This window comes from Muntiacus reevesi, chromosome 10, assembly GCF_963930625.1.
Source record: "Muntiacus reevesi chromosome 10, mMunRee1.1, whole genome shotgun sequence".
NCBI classification, from domain to species: domain Eukaryota; kingdom Metazoa; phylum Chordata; class Mammalia; order Artiodactyla; family Cervidae; genus Muntiacus; species Muntiacus reevesi.
The window spans coordinates 75,021,906-75,044,286 of record NC_089258.1 but is presented as its reverse complement, the minus strand read 5'-3'; the positions used below and the strand labels follow the sequence as shown (position 1 = coordinate 75,044,286).

Sequence of the window (22,381 nt, the reverse complement as noted above, 5' to 3'; positions counted from 1 at the left end):
TTAGACAAACACTCACTAGTTACTAGGTTAGAAAATACTAAAGGAAGTTTGTGTGTGTGTGTGCTGTGCTAAGTCCTTCAGTCGTGTCCGACTCTGCAACCCTTGGACTGTAGCCTCCCAGGCTCCTCTGTCCAAGGAGTTCTCCAGGCAAGGATTCTGTAGTGGGTTGCATGCTCTCCTCCAGGGGGTCTTCCTGACCCAGGGGTTAAACCTGTGTCTCTTATGTCTCTTGCATTGGCAGGCAGGTTCTTTGTTCACTACTAAAAATATTAAGGGGAAAGAGAGCCAACCATCTCTTTTAGAAGCCATATGTGTAGTATACCTTATCAATTGTTGCTGTGCAATTAATACTTAGCAATTACTTGTTGAATATAAATTTGCTCATCTTATTTTAAGAAATCCTTTCTAATTCACTTACCTGACAGTATCTGATTGACTGCTACTTTCTGATGTGGACCTAAATGCAAGTGAAAAACAATGCTTCAAAGTTAATACTTTAAAAAAAGTGCGCCTCCATAACAAATGAATGTCAGGCTATTTTGTAACCTACATTAATTCTTTTATACTACTAATCACCGCTAATGAATCATTTCAAAAGATTACTAAGTTACAGTCTGCAACTAATAGCATTGCTTTTTATCCATATACCATGTCCATAAAGAACATAGATTTCAAATTCCCAAATAGAAAGAAGAGCAAGAAAACTGATTTGTCCCTTCTCAGTACAGAATATATGCTTGATTCTGAATACCTGATTCTGGCCTCTAGGTTCTACCCTGATGTGTTACCCACTGGTAAACAAATTACTGCAGGTGGTGATTTAAAACCCTCACTGACTTCTAAACAATTAGGCAGACTGTACTGACAGGGTGGTCTCCACCTCCTATTTGACACATCGAGAAATGATGAAAAAATAACACAAAATCCAATGAAAAATTAAGGGAAGGAAATGATATTTCTAATGATAGTTTGAAAAAGAGGAAATAGAAAGCATAGAAGGTAAATGGGAAAATATTGGGTCAAGTTCCTGATTTTTTACAAAATATCTCTACCAGAACACATTATAAAAAATAACAACTCTAAGGCCAATGTATAAATGTAGAGGTTGATATAAGCAGAATTCGAAAATGGCCCTGTAAGATTCCCATTCCTTGGTTATGTAAATACTCTTCAAAGTATTGCTCTGAAAAGATTTTGCAAATATAATTAAAGCTCCAAATCTGTTGGCCTTAAAATACAGAGACCAGGTGGGAGCTAAGATGGCGGAGGAATAGGACGGGGAGACCACTTTCTCCCCCACAAATTCATCAAAAGAACATTTGAATGCTGAGCAAACTCCACAAAACAACTTCTGAACGCTGGCAGAGGACATCAGGCACCCAGGAAAGCAGTCCATTGTCTTCAAAAGGACGTAGGACAAAATATAAAAGATAAAAAGAGAGACAAAAGAGTTAGGGGTGGAGATCCGTCCTGGGAAGGGAGTCTTAATAGAGGAAGTTTCCAAACACCAGGAAATCCTCTCACTGGTGGGCCTGGGGGAAGTTTTCAAATCACGGAGGGCCACCTAACCGGGAGGAAAAATAAATAAATCAAACCCACAGATTACATGCTTAAAGGCAACTCCCAGCAGAAAAATATCCCAGACGCTCGCATCTACCACCAGCAACTGGGGGTTGAACGGAGAGGAGCCAGCAGCATTACTCAGGGTAAGGACCGGGCCTGAATGCCCTGAGGGCAATCTGAGGGAGCTAACCTGAGACAGCAACCTAAACTGAAGGACAGCAAGACAGAAAGAGAAAGAATTAACCTGCAAAAAGCCCTAACCTAAGGCAAGAGAAGGCAATGGCACCCCACTCCAGTACTCTTGCCTGGAAAATCCCATGGATGGAGGAGCCTGGTAGACTTTGGTCCATGGGATAGCTAAGAGTCGGACATGACTGAGCAACTTCACTTTCACTTCTCACTTTCACACATTGGAGAAGGAAATGGAAACCCACTACAGTGTTCTTGCCTGGAGAATCCCAGGGACGGGGGAGCCTGGTGGGCTGCCATCTATGGGATCACACAGAGTTGGACACGACTGAAGTGTCTTAGCAGCAGCAGCAAGGCACTGCCGGCCCATTTGCAGAACAAAGGACTGAGCAATACCAGAGAAGAGCTAGCCGGCTGTGGACCAGCCCATCCCCTGCTGGAGGCAGGGGGAGGCGGGCACCAGCCAGAGCTGGAAAGGGGCAAACTCGGCCCCAGAGAGGGCATCCCCTACCAAACTGCAAACAGGCTTCCAGTTTCTAACCAAAGACTTCCTGAGATTCAGGATGGTTGACATCCCCTGGGAGGGTTGTAGCCAGAGATCAGCCCCCCAGAAGAGACACAAGGGCACGGGACCGGGCGCGCCCGGAAACGGAAGCGGAGATGGGGAGGGGAGGAGTCGCGCTGCATCTGAAGAGAGTGCGCGCATCAAGCTCCTGGTTCCCCGAGCTTCTCGGAACGGAAACGGCACAAAACGCAGGCCCAACCGAGTCTGCGCCTTTGTGGAGCACCCGAGAACGTGAACCTGAGCGGCTTGGGCCTGGGGAGTGCACATAGCGCAGGGCCCGCTCCCTGTAGAGCAGCCTGGAGCCTGAGCAGTGTAGACGGGGAAAGCACCCACGCCGTGAGCGGGGTAAACCCAGTGTGGCCGGAGCACTGCGAGCGCTCCCCACACACGCCAGTGACATTTGTCTGCAGCGCCCTCCCTCCCCGCAGCACGGCTGAACAAGGGAACCTAAACAAGAGACCACCTCCGCCCGCTTGTGTCAGGACGGACATTAGACACTGCAGAGACCTGCAAACAGAAGCCAAATAAACAAAGGGAACCGCTTCGAAGTGACAGGTCCAACAGGATAAAATCCCTGTAGTTAACACCGAGTACACTGGAAGGGGCCTATAGATATCGAAAAGTATAAGCTGGAACAAGGAACTATCAGAAACTGAACTGAACCCACACTGTCCGCAACAACTCCAGAGAAATTCCTAGATATATTTTTACTATTATTATATTTTTATTAAAATTTTTTTCTTCTTTCTTAAGTCCTCTATTACTCCTTTAATTTTCATTTTTATAACCCACTATAACCTTGCAACAAAGAAAAAGGACCCCATTTTAAAAGCTAACTTCATATATACTTCTTATACTTTTTCTGTCTTTTTTTTATATTGTATTTTTAACACTCTAACCTCTACTCTGAATTTTTAATCTTTGTTTTTTAGTACTTGATATCAATTTTGTAGATTTAAGAATCTAACCTTCAGTGCCAATTTTTACTCAGGAGTGTGATTACTGGCTTGATTACTCTCTTCCCCTTTTGATTCTCCTTTTTCTCCCCCAGGTCACCTCTATTTCCTCCCTACCCCTTCTCTTCTCAACCCAAATCTGTGAATCTCTGTGGGTGTTCTGGGCTGCAGAGGGCACTTAGGGAACAGAGTACTGCCTAGATCTTTCTCTCTCCTCTTGAGTCCCCCCTTTTCTCCTCCTGCTCACTTCTATCTCCTTCCTCCCTCTCCTCTTCTTCATGTAACTCTGTGAACCTCTCTGGGTATCCCTCACTGTGGAGAATCTTGTCACCATTAACCTAGAAGTTTTAATATCAGTGCTGTATAGTTGGAGAAGTCTTGAGGCTACTGGAAGAATAAGACTGACAACCAGAGGCAGGGGGCTTAAGCTCAAAACCTGAGAACACCAGAGAACTCCTGACTACAGGGTACATTAATTAATAAGAGATAATCCAAAAACCTCCATAACCACACTGAAACAAACCACCGCCCAAAAGCCAATAAGTTCCAGAGCAAGACATACCATGCAAATTCTCCACCAACGCAGGAACATAGCCCTGAGCGTCAACATACAGGCTGCCCAAAGTCACACCAAACCCATAGACATCTCAAAACTCACTACTGGACACTCCACTGCACTCCAGAGAGAAGAAATCCAGCTCCACCCACCAGAACACCGACGCAAGCTTCCCTAACCAGGAAATCTTGACAAGCCAATCCTCCAATCCCACCCACTGGGAGGAGCCTCCACAATAAAGAGGAACCACAGACCACCAGAATACAGAAAGGCCACCCCAAACACAGCAATCTAAATAGGATGAAAAGGCAGAGAAATACTCAGCAGGTAAAGGAATATGAAAAATGCCTACCAAGCCAAACAAAAGAGGAGGAGATAGGGAATCTACCTGAAAAAGAATTTAGAATAATGATAATAAAAATTATCCAAAATCTTGAAAACAAAATGGAGTTACAGATAAATAACCTGGAGACAAGGATTGAGAAGATGCAAGAAACGTTTAACAAGGACCTAGAAGAAATAAAAAAGAGTCAATTACTAATGAATAATGCAATAAATGAGATCAAACACACTCTGGAGGGAACCAACAATAGAATAACAGAAGCAGAAGATAGGATAAGTGAGGTAGAAGATAGAATGGTGGAAATAAATGAAGCAGAGAGAAAAAAAGAAAAAAGAATCAAAAGAAATGAGGACAACCTCAGGGACCTCTGGGACAATGTGAAATGCCCCAACATTCAAATCATGGGAGTCCCACAAGAAGAAGGCAAAAAGAAAGGCCATGAGAAAATACTCAAGGAGATAATAGTTGAAAACTTCACTAAAATGGAGAAGGAAATAGTCACACAAGTCCAAGAAACCCAGAGAGTCCCAAACAGGATAAACCCAAGGTGAAACACCCCAAGACACATATTAATCAAATTAACAAAGATCAAACACAAAGTACAAATATTAAAAGCATCAAGGGGAAAATAAAATAAAAGCAGCAAGGGGAAAACAACAAATAACACACAAGGGGATTCCCATGAGGATAACAGCTGATCTTTCAATAGAAACTCTTCAGGCCAGAAGGGAATGGCAGGACATATTGAAAGTAATAAAAAAGAATAACCTACAACCCAGATTACTGTACCCAGCAAAGATCTCATTCAGATATTAAGGAGAATTCAAAAGATTTACAGACAAGCAAAAGCTGAGAGAATTCAGCACCACCAAACCAGCTCTTCAACAAATGCTAAAGGATCTTCTCTAGACAGGAAACACAGAAAGGTTGTATAAACTCGAACCCAAAACAACAAAGTAAATGGCAATGGGACCATACTTATCAATAATTACCTTAAATGTAAATGGGTTGAATGACTCAACCAAAAGACAAAGACTGGTTAAATGGATACAAAAACAAGACCCCGATATATGTTGTCTACAAGAGACCCACCTCAAAACAAGGGACGCGTACAGACTAAAAGTGAAGAACTGGAAAAAAAATATTTAATGCAAACGGAGACCAAAAGAAAGCAGGAGTTGCAATACTCATATCAGATAAAAGAGACTTTAAAATAAAGGCTGTGAAAAGACAGCAATCAGAGCAGAAAAAGAAGTAAAAGGAATCCAGATAGGAAAAGAAGAAGTGAAACTCTCGCTGTTTGCAGATGACATGATCCTCTACATAGAAAACCCTAAAGACTCTTCCAGAAAATTGCTAGAGCTAATTAATGAATATAGTAAAGTTGCAGGATATAAAATTAACACACAGAAATCCCTTGCATTCCTATATAATAACAATGAAAAAACAGAAAGAGAAATTAAGGAAACAATACCAGTCACCATTGCAACAAAAAGAATAAAATACTTAGGAGTATACCTACCTAAAGAAACAAAAGACCTGTACATAGAAAACTATAAAACACTGATGAAAGAAATCAAAGAGGACACAAACAGATGGAGAAACATACCGTGTTCATGGATTGGAAGAATCAATATTGTCAAAACGGCTATTCTACCCAAATCAATCTATAGATTCAATGCAATCCCTATCAAGCTACCAACGGTATTTTTCACAGAACTAAAACAAATAATTTCACAATTTGTATGGAAATACAAAAAACCTCGAATAGCCAAAGTAATCTTGAGAAAGAAGAATGGAACTGGAGGAATCAACCTGCCTGACTTCAGACTCTACTACAAAGCCACAGTCATCAACACAGTATGGTACTGGCACAAAGACAGAAATATAGATCAATGGAACAGAATAGAAAGCCCAGAGATAAACCCACGAACCTATGGACACCTCATCTTTGACAAAGGAGGCAAGGATATACAATGGAAAAAAGACAATCTCTTTAACAAGTGGTGCTGGGAAAACTGGTCAACCACTTGTAAAAGAATGAAACTAGAACACTTTCTAACACCATACACAAAAATAAACTCAAAATGGATTAAAGATCTAAATGTAAGACCAGAAACTATAAAACTCCTAGAGGAGAACGTAGGCAAAACACTCTCCGACATAAATCTCAGCGGGGTCCTCTATGACCCACCTCCCAGAATATTGGAAATAAAAGCAAAACTAAACAAATGGGACCTAATGAAACTTAAAAGCTTCTGCACTACAAAGGAAACTATAAGTAAGGTGAAAAGACAGCCCTCAGAATGGGAGAAAATAATAGCAAATGAAGAAACAGACAAAGGATTAATCTCAAAAATATACAAGCAACTCCTGAAGCTCAATTCCAGAAAAATAAATGACCCAATCAAAAAATGGGCCAAAGAACTGAACAGACATTTCTCCAAAGAAGACATACAGATGGCTAACAAACACATGAAAAGCTGCTCAACATCACTCATTATTAGAGAAATGCAAATCAAAACCACAATGAGGTACCATTACACGCCAGTCAGGATGGCTGCTATCCAAAAGTCTACAAGCAATAAATGCTGGAGAGGGTGTGGAGAAAAGGGAACCCTCTTACACTGTTGGTGGGAATGCAAACTAGTACAGCCACTATGGAAAACAGTGTGGAGATTTCTTAAAAAACTGGAAATAGAACTGCCATATGACCCAGCAATACCACTTCTGTGCATACACACCGAGGAAACCAGATCTGAAAGAGACACATGCACCCCAATGTTCATCGCAGCACTGTTTATAATAGCCAGGACATGGAAGCAGCCTAGATGCCCATCAGCAGATGAATGGATAAGGAAGCTGTGGTACACATACACCATGGAATATTACTCAGCCATTAAAAAGAATTCATTTGAATGAGTTCTAATGAGATGGATGAAACTGGAGCCCATTATACAGAGTGAAGTAATCCAGAAAGATAAAGAACATTACAGCATATTAACACATATATATGGGATTTAGAAAGATGGTAATGATAACCCAATATGCAAAACAGAAAAAGAGACACAGAAGTACAGAACAGACTTTTGAACTCTGTGGGAGAAGGTGAGGGTGGGATGTTTCAAAAGAACAGCATGTATATTATCTATGGTGAAACAGATCACTAGCCCGGGTGAGATGCATGAGACGAGTGCTCCGGCCTGGTGCACTGGGAGGACCCAGAGGAGTCGGGTGGAGAGGGAGGTGGGAGGGGGGATTGGGATGGGGAATACGTATAACTCTATGGCTGATTCGTGTTAATGTATGACAAAACCCACTGAAATGTTGTGAAGTAATTGGCTTCCAACTAATAAAATAAAATAAATAAATAAATAAATAAAAATAAACAAAAAATAAAATAAAAATAAAATAAAATAAAGGCTGTGAAAAGAGACAAAGAAGGACACTACATAATGATCAAAGGATCAATCCAAGAAGAAGATATAACAATTATAAATATATATGCAACCAACATTGGAGCACCACAATATGTAAGGCAAATGCTAACAAGTAGGAAAGGGGAAATTAACAGTAACAAATAATAGTTGGAGACTTTAATACCCCAGTCACACCTATGGATAGATCAACTAAACAGAGAGTTAAAAAGGAAACACAAATTTTAAATGACACAATGGACCAGCTAGACCTAACTGATATCTATAGGACATTTTACCCCAAAACAATCAATTTCACCTTTTTCTCAAGGGCACAAGGAACCTTCTCCAGAATAGATCATATCCTGGGTCGTAAATCTAGCCTTGGTAAATTCAAAAAAATTGAAATCATTCCAAGCGTCTTTTCTGACCACAATGTAGTAAGATTAGATCTCAATTACAGGAAAAAAAACTATTAAAAATTCAAACATATGGAGGCTAAATAAGATGCTTCTGAATAACCAACAAGTCATAGAAGAAATCAAAAAAGAAATCAAAATATGCATAGAAATGAATGAAAATGAAAACACAACAACCCAAAACATATGGGACACTGTAAAAGCAGGGCTAAGGGGAAGGTTCATAGCATTACAGGCTTACATCAAGAAACAAGAAAAAAACAAAATAAAGAACCTAACTCTACACCTAAAGCAACTAGAGAAGGAAGAAATGAAGAACCCCAGCATTAGCAGAAGGAAAGAAATCTTAACAATTAGGGCAGAAATAAATGCAAAAGAAACAAAAGAGATCATAGCAAAAATCAACAAAGGTAAAAGCTGGTTTTTTGAAAGGATTAATAAAATTGACAAACTGTTAGCCAGACTCATCAAGAAACAAAGGGAGAAGAATCAAAACAACAAAATTAGAAATGAAAATGGGGAGATCACAATGGACAACACAGAAATTCAAAGGATCATAAAAGACTACTACCAGCAGCTCTATGCCAATAAAATGGACAGCTTGGAAGAAATGGACAAATTCTTAGAAAAGTACAACTTTCCAAAACTGAACAAGGAAGAAATAGAAGATCTTAACAGACCTATCACAAGCATGGAAATCGAGATTGTAATCAGAAATCTTCCAACAAAAAAAAAAAAAAACCCAGGACCACATGGCTTCACTGGCGAATTCTACCAAAAATTTAGAAGAGAGCAAACACCTATCTTACTCAAACTCTTCCAGAAAATTGCAGAAGGCAAACTTCCAAACTCATTCTATGAGGCCACCATCACCCTAATACCAAAACCAGACAAAGATGCGACAAAAAAAGAAAACTACAGGCCAATATCACTGATGAACATAGATGCAAAAATCCTTAACAAAATTTTAGCAAACAGAACCCAACAACATATTAAAAAGATCATACATCATGACCAAGTGGGCTTTATCCCAGGGATGCAAGGATTCTTCAATATCCACAAATCAATCCATGTAATACACCACATTAACAAGTTGAAAAATAAAAACCATATGATTATCTCAATAGATGCAGAGAAAGCATTTGACAAAATTCAGCATCCATTTATGATAAAAAAAAAAAAAAAAAACCTCCAGAAAGCACGAATACAAGGACCATACCTCAACATAATAAAAACTATATATGACAAACCCTCAGCAAACATTATCCTCAATGGTGAAAAATTGAAAGCATTTCCCCTAAAGTCAGGAACAAGATAAGGGTGCCCACTCTCATCATTACTATTCAACATAGTTTTGGAAGTTTGGGCCACAGCAATCAGAGCAGAAAAAGAAATAAAAGGAATCCATATTGGAAAAGAAGAAGTAAAACTCTCACTGTTTGTAGATGACATGATCTTCTACGTAGAAAACCATAAAGACTCCACCAGAAAATTACTAGAGCTAATCAATGAATATAGTAAAGTTGCAGGATATAAAATTAACACACAGAAATTCCTTGCTTTCCTATACACTAACAATGAGAAAACAGAAAGAGAAATTAAGGAAACAATTCCATTCACCATAGCAACAAAAAGAATAAAATACTTAAGAATAAATCTATCCAAAGAAACAAAAGAACTATATGTAGAAAACAATAAAACACTGATGAAAGAAATCAAAGAGCACACAAATAGATGGAGAAATATACCATGCTCATGGATCAGAAGAATCAATATAGTGAAAATGAGTATACTACCCAAAGCAATCTATAGATTCAATGCAATCCCTTTCAAGCTACCAATGGTATTTTTCACAGAACTAAAACAAATAATTTCACAATTTGTATGGAAATACAAAAAATCTTGAATAGCCAAGGAAATCTTGTAAAGAAGAATTGAACTGGAGGAATCAATTGCCTGACTTCAGGCTCTACTACAAAACCACAGTCATCAAGACAGTATGGTACTGGCACAAAGACGAAATATAGATCAAGGGACAAGATAGAAAGCCCAGAGATAAATCCACACACCTACGGACACCTTATCTTTGACAAAGGAGGCAAGGATATACAATGGAAAAAAGACAACCTCGTTTAACAAGTGGTACTTGGAAAGCTGGTCAACCACTTGTAAAAGAATGAAACTAGAACACTTTCTAACACCATACATAAAAATAAACTCAAAATGCATTAAAGATCTAAATATAAGACCAGATACTATAAAACTCCTAGAGGAAAACATAGGCAAAACACTCTCCGACATAAATCACAGCAAGATCTTCTATGACCCACCTCCCAAAATATTGGAAATAAAAGCAAAAATAAACAAATGGAACCTAATGAAACTTAAAAGCTTTTGCACAACAAAGGAAACTATAAGCAAGGTGAACAGACAGCCTTCAAAATAGGAGAAAAGAATCACAAAAGAAGCAACAGAAAAAGAAGTAATCTCAAAAATATACAAGCAACTCCTGCAGCTCAATTCCAGAAAAATAAACGACCCAATCAAAAAATGGGCCAAAGAACTAAACAGACATTTCTCCAAAGAAGACATACAGATGGCTAACAAACACATGAAAAGATGCTCAACATCACTCATTATTAGAGAAATGCAAATCAAAACCACAATGAGGTGCCATTTCACACCAGTCAGAATGGCTGCTATCCAAAGTCTAAGAGCAATAAATGCTGGAGAGAGTGTGGAGAAAAGGGAACCCTCTTACACTGTTGGTGGGAATGCAAAATAGCACAACCACTATGGAGAATAGTGTGGACATTCCTTAAAAAACTGGAAATAGAACTGCCATATGACCCAGCAATCCCACTCCTGGGCATACACACTGAGGAAACTAGAACTGAAAGAGACACGTGTACCCCAATGTTCATCACAGTACTGTTTACAATAGCCAGGACATGGAAGCAACCAAGATGCCCATCAGCAGATGAATGGATAAGGAAGCTGTGGTACATATACACCATGGAATATTGCTCAGCCATTAAAAAGAATTCATTTGAATCAGTTCTAATGAGATGGATGAAACTGGAGCCCATTATACAGAGTGAAGTAAGCCAGAAAGATAAAGAACATTATAGCATACTAACACATATATATGGCATTTAGAAAGATGGTAACGATAACCCTATATGCAAAACAGAAAAAGAGACACAGATGTACAGAACAGACTTTTGGACTCTGTGGGAGAAGGCGAGGATGGGATGCTTCAAGAGAACAGCATCAAAACATGTGTATTATCTAGGGTGAAACAGATCACCAGCCCAGGTTGGATGCATGAGACAAGTGCTCGGGCCTGGTGCACTGGGAAGACCCAGAGGGATCGGATAAAGAGGGAGATGGGAGGGGGGATCGGGATGGGGAATACATGCAAAACCATGGCTGATTCATGTCAATGTATGACAAAACCCACTACAATATTGTAAAGTAATTAGCCTCCAACTAATAAAATAAATGAAAAATAAATAAATAAATAAAATCAGTTATAAAAAGAAAAGAAGAAGAAAGCTGTGGTACGTATACACAATGGAATATTGCTCAGCCATTAAAAAGAATACATTGGAATCAGTTCTAACAAGATGGATGAAACTGGAGCCCATTATAGAGAGTGAAGTAAGCCAGAAAGAAAAACACCAATAGAGTATACTAATGCATATATATGGAATTTAGAAAGATGGTAATGATAATCCTACATCAAGACAGAAAAAGAGGCACAGATGTATAGAATAGACTTTTGGACTTTGTGGGAGAAGGTGAGGGTGGGATGATCTGAGAGAATAGCATTGAAACATGTATATTATCAATTATGAAACAGATCACTAGTCCAGGCTTGATGCATGAGACAAGTGCTCAGGACTGGTGCACTAGGTAGACACAGAGGTATGGGATGGAGAGGGAGGTGGAAGTGGGGGTTCAGGATGGGGAACACATGTAAATCCATGGCTGATTCATATCAGTGTATGGCAAAAACCACTACAATATTGTAAAGTAATTAGCCTCTAACTAATATAAATAAATAAAATAAATAAAAATAAATTAATTAATTTAAAAAATAAATAAAATCAAAAAAATAGAACAGTTATAACAATATACTTTAATAAAAGTTAAAAAAAATACAGAGATCATTTTGGTGGACCTGACCCAGTCAGGTCAGCCCTTTACAAGTAGAGTTTTCTCTTGCTTGTAGAAGGGAGAAGTTAGGAGACAGTCAAAGCCTTAGGAAGACTTCTATGCCCTTATTTTTTTAAAGGTGAAAGGAGGTACCTGAGTAGCAATGCAGGTGACCTCTGAAAGAGAGAAGGGCCCCAAGCAGACAGGCAACACAGAAAGATATACCTCAGGCCTAAAGCTGGAAGAAATTGGATTTTTCTCACAACCTGGATGAACTATGATCCCAGGCTGGCCTTCAGGTCAGCCTTGTGACAAAACAGTCAAATCCAGCTGAATTTTCTACATACAGAACTTCCACACAGGAAATGAATGTGGATTAAGTTACTAAGTGTGTGGTAATTTGTTCAGAAATACAAAAACTAGGTAAAATTCATATTAATCTTAAAGGAATAAATGAATCAACACACTAACAAAAGATTTATCATCATCAGTAATAAATGCCACACTACACTTACATACCTTTAAATAGTGGAAACAAAATAACTCTCAACACAGAAGTTCATACTAAGAAACCAACACAAAAGCAATTATCTTCCAATTAAAAATTTTAAAAAATAAAAATAAAACCCAAATGTCAGCACACACACACATAAGAAGTCCATACTACCTAAACTCACATTTGAGAATGAAATAAGCACAATTTTAGGTGGATAAGATAAACAATTTGCTACACAAAGACTCACTGATGGAAATGTTAAGAGATATACTTCACCAAAAGGGAGACTGAACATCAAAATATGGAATTAAATTCAAAAAAGAATAGTGAGTAAATAAAGTGACAAGAATGTAGTGAAATCTTAGTATGTTTTGATTAAATATAATAATGATGATAACACTGACTTATTTGTATCAGGCTAAAATTCAAGAGTAACTGAAAACCAAATGATAATACTATGATAGAGTGAATAAAAGAGTATAAGGTTTAATGGGCTAATACCCATAAATTGTTAGAAGAAGATTATAAGTACTTTTATATCTAAAATTATAAGTTTATATTTAAACAATTTAATAAAATGCAATATAATAACATAATAATTAAAGAATATCACTAAAAGAATATAATTAGAACACATAATGACCAAATTGATAGAAGGAAAGAAAAAACATTGAAAGCACAATCAATACAATGGAGTACAAGAAAGAAAAGAAAATATTGAAAAAGCATGAGAAGTAGAAAAAACAAAACAAAATGGTAGTATTTTACTCTAAACATATCAGCAAACATATTATAAGTATATAGACATACTAAATTCAACTACTGAGACACTTGGGGTTAGAGATTTTAAAATATCATTGGCAGACTATTTTCAAGAGACCAAATTAAATAGAAGGCCGAAAGTAAGGGGGCTGGGAAGTCCTATCAGATAAGCTGAAATGCTGGTATGCTGCTCAGTCATCTCAGTCATGTCTGACTCTGCACAGCCTATGGGCTGCCGCCTGCCAGGCGCCTGTCTGTGGGGTTCTCTAGGCGAGAGTACTAGAGTGGCTTGCCATCCCCTCCGCCAGAGGTCTTCCCGACCCAAGAATCGAACCTGGGTCTCCTGCATTGCAGGCAGATTCTTTACCGCTAGGCCACCAGGGAAACCCTGAATGTTGGTATACCAGTTATGAATCAGTAAGGACTGAATTTACTATTTAAGAAATATTAATGAGGACAATATGCTATCCATTACTGATTTAAAAAAAAAAAAAAAGACAGGAAGTAGATATAATTAGTTCTTACTAATCCGTAACTACTATAGAAACTTATACATGAGTTCACTCATGTATAATCTATCAAATATCAAGTATTTGCTTGCTCATTTACCCAAGCTGTACATGAATATAACCCAAGCTGTGGTTTCTTTGGTAGCTCAGTCAGTAAAGAACCTGCCTGCCATGCAGGAGACCTGGTTCAATCCCTGGGACAGGAAGATGGCCTGGAGAAGGAAACGGCAACCCACTCCAGTGTTCTTGCCTGGAAAATCTCATGCACAGAGGAGCCTGGAGGGCTACAGTCAGTGATGTTGCAAGGGTCAGACACAACTGACTAAACCCCACATACATCCTTTTTTCTTTACTAATTATACATATTCTAAATTTTATTAGAGTCAGCCATTTTATTCCTTGTTTCCTCAGAAAAAAAATAGTATTTATTTAAATGAATAGAAGAATAATTTACAAGAAACTAAATTACTATATATTAGTAGCCTGGTTTTCAGAGGATTACTTTACCAACTGTAGCTAGACATTGTGAATTACTAATTCATTCTTAATTTTCAACATGTGTCTTAAGATGCCTTACAGTTTACCTACCTGGTGACATTTCTGTGAGTACCACCTTCTGACCTGGATATTAAACAAATGGAAAATAGTGTCTAAAATTAGTCGTAAGAGAGCTTGTCAACTGCATAAATAAAAGTCCGGTCATTTTATAAGCTGTATTATCTCTTTTACAAGATTAGTTACCAAAAAAGAAAACAATGTGCAAGTCACTAAACAGAGATGCAAATAAGTAAACATTCTTATTTACCTACGTACCTCATCCATAAAATGTATATTTCAAACCCATGATGAGGAATTATCAAGAAGGCACAGATTCGCTTTATCTTTATCACTTCTGAACACAGAAGATAGGTTTGATCCTGAATGTCTGATTCTGACCTTTATACCCCAACTTTTAACCTTTTATTCATTGATAAAGAAATGCTACATTTTATAAGGTAAAATCCATATGGACTTCTAGACAATCTGACAGACTGAACTGGTGGGAGAATTTCCCTTTCCATTCCTCATAGAGGAGGCCTAAAAAAAATAGCACGAACTGTTAACACATAACTGAGGTTAACAAGAAAAGAATTCTCTTGGTGCCAGTAAAAATGAAGAAACGGAGAGTTCAAAGGGTAAACAGGAGTTAAAAGTGAATGACTGCAGGGGTGTCTAAACCAGTGATACAACTTTGGGACTAAAGATTTATTAGTCATTCCTTAGAAGGAGTTAAGTTATGAGGATTTTGCATGTAGAAAAACTAAGTGAGCTCCTTAACTGGAGCTACTTAACCGGGAAGCCATGAATGGTCATACCACCCATTCAACAGGGATAGTAAAAATCCTGACCAGTGGCCTTTGGAATGCAGCAGGGAAAATGGGGATATGCAACATGCATGGATAGATGGGGGAAAGTGCATCACTGAGGAGTCCCAAGCCTCCAAAAAAGGCACTTTCAGGATGCCAGTTCACACTCTTACAAATGCTTGAACACCATGCAGAGAAATTGCTTTAAATATTTTTGCTTTAAAAGAAGCAAAAGTGAAACCACCCACATGTGTGAGTCTTAAACACAGGGCATGCTGAATTCTCATGGGAAAATCATAGATATTGAAGAGAAAAGAGTCTATGATTACAAAGCCCTAGTAGTTAACATCAGCAGCCATAGCCAAACAGTGAGCTCACACACCAAGAAATACAAATGATTAAAAAAACTCTGAGAATATTTAGAATCTCCATAGAGATCTTTGCAAGAATAGAACCCATAAGTCTAGAACAGGACTGAGAAGGAAGAAATGGTGATATGAGAGAATGATCTGAGAAAATCAAACAGAATATGAGATGGAGAAATACCTATGAAAGTGTGGTTACAAACCATAAAGATACAGTTCCAATGCTGATCAAAATGGAGTAACAGACAGGATTTACACTTCTGCCAGAAATAACTGAAAATCTGGACAAAACATGTTAAACACTGGTTTTCAGATACTGAATATTAGGCAAGATAGTGATCTATGAGAGAAGAAAATAAAGACCCATGATTGCCCCTTCTTACTGCAGGGAAGAGTTTCCATGCTGTAACACAGAAATGGGAAGCCAGGCAGAGAAAGAAGTCTCCCCAAACTGAGGTGATACCATTTGGGGAGACCAAGGCAGCTACAATTCTCTGTTAGCCTTTGCCCTGCTTCATTTTGTACTGCAAGACCAAACTTGCCTACTAGTCCTGGTATCTCTTGACTTCCTATTTTTGTATTCCAATCCTCTGTGATGAAAAGGACACTTTTTTTGGTGTTAGTTCTAGAAGGTCTTGTATGTCTTCATAGAATCGGTCAATTTCAGCTTCTTCAGCATTAGTGGTTGGGGCATAGATTTGTAATACTGTGAAGGTGAACGGTTTGCTTGGAAATAAACAAAGATCATACTGTCGTTTTTGAGATTGCACCCAAGTACTGCATTTCAGATTCTTTCATTGACCACGAGGGCTACTCCAATTCTTCTAAGGGATTCTGGCCCACAATAGTAGATATAATGGTCATACAAATTAAATTCACCCATTAACACCCATTTTGGTTCACTGATTTCTAAGATGTCAATGTTCAACCTTGCCATCTTCTGCTTGACCATGTCCAATTTACCTTGATTCAGGGACCTAACATTCCAGGTTCCTAGGCAATATTGTTCTTTACAGCGTTGGACTTTACTTTTACCACCAGACACATCCACACTGAGCATCATTTCCATTTTGACCCAGCCACTCCATTCTTTCTGGAGCTATTAATAATTGCCCTCCGCTCTTCCCCAGTAGCATATTGGACACCTTCTGACCAGGGGGGCTCATCTTCCAGGGTCATGTATTTTTGCTTTTTCACACTGTTCACAGGATTCTCACACTGAGAACACTGTAGTGGGTTGCCATGTCCTCCCCCAGTGGACCAGAATTTAACAGAACTCTACACTATGATTTCATTGAGTTATGCAAGCCCCTTTTCCAAAAGGCTGTGATCCATGAAAAAAAAAATGTATATATACACACACACAATCAAAAAATAAGTGGAGGTCTCTCAGTCATGTCCGACTCTTTGTGACTCCATGGACTATATATCTGCCTGTAAACACTGGTGAATATTAATAAGGTCTATCAGTTCAGCTCAGTTCAGTTGCTCAGTCGTGTCCGACTCTTTGCAACCCCATGAACCACAGCATGCCAGGCCTCCTTGTCCATCACCAACTCCCAGAACTCACTCAAACTCACGCCCATCGAGTTGTGATGCCATCCAACCATCTCATCCTCTATCGTCCCCTTCTCCTCCCACCTTCACTCTTTCCCAGCATCAGGGTCTTTTCCAATGAGTCAGTTCTTCACATCAGGTGGCCAAAGTATTGGAGTTTCAGCTTCAGCATCAATCCTTCCAATGAATATTCAGGACTGGTTTCCTTTAGGATGGACTGGCTGGATCTCCTTGCAGCCCAAGAGACTCTCAAGAGTCTTCCCCAACACCACAATTCAAAAGCATCAATTCTTCGGCACTCAGCTTTCTTTATAATCCAACTCTCACATCCACACATGACCAGTGGAAAAACCATAGCCTTGACTAGACGGACCTTTGTTGGCAAAGTAATGTCTCTGCTTTTTAATATGCTGTCTAGGTTGGTCATAACTTTCCTTCCAAGGAGTAAGCGTCTTTTAATTTTATGGCTGCAATCACCATCTGCATTGATTTTGGAGCCCAAAAAATAAAGTCAGCCACTGTTTCCACTGTCTCCCCATCTATTTGCCATGAAGTGATGGGATCAATGCCATGATCTTAGTTTTCTGAAGGTTGAGCTTTAAGGTCTATAGTTTAACTGATAAAATTATACCAATACCAGTCCCCTGGCTGTGAAAATTCACTGTTAATGTAAGATGCTATCATTGATAAAACCTAAGTGATAGAGCCAAGAAACTCTGTGCCAATTTTGCAACTTTTTATATTTCTTGCTGGTGGTTTAGTCGCTAAGTTGTGTCAGACTCTTGTGACCCCATGAACTGTAGCCTGCCAGGCTCCTCTGACAGTGGAATTCTCCATGCAAGAATACTGGAGTGAGTTGCCATTTCCTTCTCCAGGTGATCTTCCCAACCCAGGGATAGAACCAGGGTCTCTTGCATTGCAGGCAGATTCTTTACCAACTGAGCTACAAGGGAAGCCTTTTATATTTCTTAAATTATCTCAGAACTAAATTTAAAAGAAAGGAATGGTAAAGCAAAGAATCTGGAAAATGTAACAGGAAATTCTAATAAATGTTAACTAAATACAATAATGATAATTTTAAAAAAAAATACAAAATTTATTTGCAGGAAACTGAAAAACCAAATGACAAATAGATTGAAAAAGATAGATTAGTGTTACAAGGCTAAGATCCTTGTCTTATTCAGAAGACTACATATAATGATTAAATTAAGACATTGTATATATAACATTTGCTACAAATACAAGTTAACAAAAATGATTAAAACAATAAAAACAGAATTAAAAATGTACAAAATAGTAAAAGAAAACAGAAAAATCATAATTAAAAAAATGGAATTTGGGAAAAGGAAACAATGCCAAAAAAGAGGATAGTAAATAGGAAGAAAATAAGATGGTAAATTTCAACATGAATATCTGAGCTCATACATTAAGCACATAAATATGACAAACTCCACTACTATATTTTTCATATAAAGGCTGTTTATAGGATATCAACTAAAATCTGAGGAAGACTGAAAATAAGGGATGAAAAATATGTAATAGGTAAATCTAACTTGCAGAAAGCAAGCTTGGAAACAACAATATAAAAGAGTAAAAATAGAATATAAGATACAATTGTTAATGATGAAAAGAAAATACACCAAAAATATATAACTACACGGAATGTTATATATTTAATCACTGTCTGGTGGCTCAAATGGCAAAGACTGCCTGCAATGTGCAGCAAGACCCAGGTTCGATCCCTGGGTCCAGAAGACTCCCTTGAGAAGGGAATGGCAACCCACTCCAGTATTCCTGCCTGGAGAATCCCATGGACAGAGGAGCCTGGCAGGCTACAGTCCACAGGGTTGCAAAGAGTAGGACATGACTAAACGACCAACACTTTCACTTTCAGAGTATATAAAGCAGAAATTTCAACAAAGAGAAAGCCATGATATATTGGAAAATTTAGCTTGTATACAACAGAAATGAGACCCACTGGGCATGTGAAAGCAACAGATGTGGATGCATTTCAGTTCTTCCTGTCTCAATTACCAAGGCAAGAACATTGGTAAGTTATTAAAACCAGATTCTAAAATTTTTGAAACTTTAAAATAAGGATATCAAAAGTTATCTCAAACAATTAAATGAGATATTGATGTAGCATTCAAAATTCTTGTAAAATATAAAGTATTGCTGTTCATAATATTGCCTTACATCTGACTAGATTTAAATGGTTTAACTTCAGAAAACAAATTTAATTTACCCACTACTTTGGGATTCCTCTTTCTTGCTAAACCACTTTTTTGAAAGCTTCCATGAAGCAGCTATTATTATTGCTACAACAAGAACAGGTAAAGCAATGTAGATAGCCAAAAGCCACTGCTTCTTCCCACCCTTCTCAGAAGTTCTTTCCGTGGGTAAACCTAAAAATAAAAATACATAAAAAATCAGAGAAAAAAATTAAGCTGTGTACTTTTAAGTTACAGAGAACTTATCACAATGTTCTTAATTTTCATCATAATTCAAGTAACAATGAAAAATAATAATAGAATCATAATACTTAAGACTATCTCTATAAACTCTCATCCTAAAAGAACAGACACTAATTTCCAGAAAGTTCTAATGTATTCTACCTTATACAGCAGCTACAGCAAAATCCCAGTATAAGCAGACCCTCATAACTTCAGAGACATGTAACCAACAAATGTGCATTATTACAAGGTGCATTATCACAGAATTCCACTTTATCTGTGCATATCTTGTTTATCTTTATTAGAGTGCTGGCTCTCCAACATTAGGGATCTGTTTTTACCTATAGAGTCACTGTAGTGTTACTAAAATGGCACAGGCATAAAAAATAGGAGACGTGATCCCTAACTCTAATTCTGCAACTAATTAGCTGGGTATTCTTTAGGCCCCATGAAGAGTGGGGCTTTGTTTTGCTATCTGTATATGCTTAGCGTCATATGATAAGCACCTGGCATATATATTAGGAATTCAAGAAATATTTGCTAAATCAGTGGATGAATGACAAAAACTAAAGTCATGATAAACAAACAGAATAATGTTTTAGCATCCTTCTATCCTCTCTTTAACAGCAATCAATAGATTTTTATCATTTAAACTGAACTCTTTGAGACTAAAGGTTCATCTTCTACTTCCTTTATTTCTTCTATAACAGACACATATTAGTGCTAGACACAGGGTGTGTTGCTGGTATCGAGCTCAGATCACAGGATAAACCATAAAAGTGGGAAAGAGTTGAAGGATAATTTAAAGGAGAAAGTCAGACACAAGTAAATAAAAATTTTAAAAGATACTCAGCTTCAGTCATATTGAAAAGTTAATATTAGGGGGGAAGAAAGCAAGATTAAGAAAGCATATTGGTTTCTATTTCTTTCAGAAGCCTATTTGTTTACCTTTTAATTACAAATATTGGTTTCTTTCTAAGTGGCAAAAACCTAACTATGTTTTTGTGAAGACAAACAATTTGACAATTCTATTAACTGGATATGTAAGAGATAGATACTTGCCCTGTTCCCCAGGTGATAGTCTGGATCTCACTCTGCAATCTGGAGGTCTGTAGCCACCAGTACAATTGCATATCATGGTGGAAGTGCACACCTAGAATCATAATTCAGATAGTCATTTAAAAATATTTTCTCATAGAAAGCAAAATTATCTGATGGATCATCAGACTTACTCTGGTATTTTCATCTAGTGTAATTTTGTTTCTTTGATTTATTTACATAGATAATTCTACAAATCAAATGCTTGGTTTCTCAGCCTAAAGTATGCACAGATGCACACACATGCTAAAAAGGAGCTATAAAGTGAGGATCACAATATTTGAAATATCTGGAAAACTTAACACCTTCAAATGTTCACCTGAAACTTTAGTGTGCAATTCCAGAACCATCTACTTAAGTTCTATTGAAAATGACACCATTCCAGCGGTGTGTGAGAGCCAGCCAGTATCAGCTCGCAAGGAGGACTGTGTACACTTCTTTCCATCTGCACTTTCTGTAACATCATGTGGTGGTCTGAAGTATCTGTACACATAGATGAGGACTTTACACTTCCTCAAGCTACTTGGTAAACATTTAACAGCATAGCACTGCCCTTGACCAGGATCAGGTTTGTTCACTTCATTAGTTGTCGTTCGTTTGATTTTTAAGCAAAAGTTTTTTGTATTCCAAGAGGGTATCAGATAACTAATTTTTGTAATTAACTAATTAATGATAGAAACAGCTTTATGGTGCTTACAATGTGTGAGTCTCCATTCTGAGCACTTTACACTGATTTACTCATTAAATCCTCACAACAGTCCTGTAAGGTTGGGACAATAATTATTCCCACTCTAAAGATGAATAACTTGGAGGCATAGATATTTGACTTGCCAAAAGTCACATGGCTAGTAAGTGGTGGAGACAGAATTTAAACCAAAGAAATCTGGTTTCAGTCTCTACCCTTGACCACTAGGCTATGCTACTCCTCAAAATGATATAAAACACCTCTCAATTTCTAAAATCTCAATTTAAGAATGTGACTCTAATTCCTGTATTCTATGGCTCAGATGTACATGGAAAAAGGTGTTCTGTTTGCAGTTTCCACTGCCCTAGCTTCTGTCATATCACTTTCATGTTGTAGTGTGTGTGTGTGTGTGTGTGTGTGTGTTTACTCTGAAATATTGGGTTGGCAAAAAAAATCCATTCATGCTTTTCTAGAACATCTTACAGAAAAACCAGAATGAACTTTTGGGCCAACCCAATATTTCATTGAAATAATATTGCCTTTCTCAGGAGACACATGTTGTCAGTTCAGTTCAGTCACTCAGTCGTGTTCGACTGTGTGTGACCCCGTTGACTGCAGCATGCCAAGCTTCCCTGTCCATTACCAACTCTCGGAGTTTACTCAGACTCATGATCATCAAGTCAGTGAGGCCATCCTATCATCTCATCCTCTGTCGTCCCCTTCTCTCGCCTTCAATCTTTCCAGGCATCAGGGTCTTTTCCAATGAGTCAGTTCTTCACATCAGGTGGCCAAAGTATTGGAGTTTCAGCTTTAGCATCAGTCCTTCCAATGAACACCCAGGACTGATCTCCTTTAATGGCAACCCACTCCAGTATTCTTGCCTAGAGAATCCCATGGACGGAGGAGCCTGGTGGGCTACAGTCCATGGGGTCGCAAAGAGTC

General features: G+C 38.1%; 1 protein-coding gene across 5 annotated transcripts in view; it reads right to left on the bottom strand.

The window, feature by feature from the left end:
• The window catches only part of LOC136176582 (disintegrin and metalloproteinase domain-containing protein 32-like), a 151,563-nt gene that overhangs the window by 7,099 nt on the left and 122,083 nt on the right, over positions 1 to 22,381 (bottom strand). For 4 of the 5 annotated variants that reach the window (XM_065946976.1, XM_065946973.1, XM_065946974.1 and 1 more), the window contains 4 exons: positions 20,719 to 20,809; positions 19,449 to 19,608; positions 14,524 to 14,556; positions 419 to 457 (listed from right to left, as the gene is read on the bottom strand). In XM_065946976.1, the coding sequence (XP_065803048.1) occupies positions 419 to 457; positions 14,524 to 14,556; positions 19,449 to 19,608; positions 20,719 to 20,809 (323 nt within the window). The remainder of the gene's footprint in view (positions 1 to 418; positions 458 to 14,523; positions 14,557 to 19,448; positions 19,609 to 20,718; positions 20,810 to 22,381) is intronic. The other variant, XM_065946975.1, reaches the window with a different exon arrangement.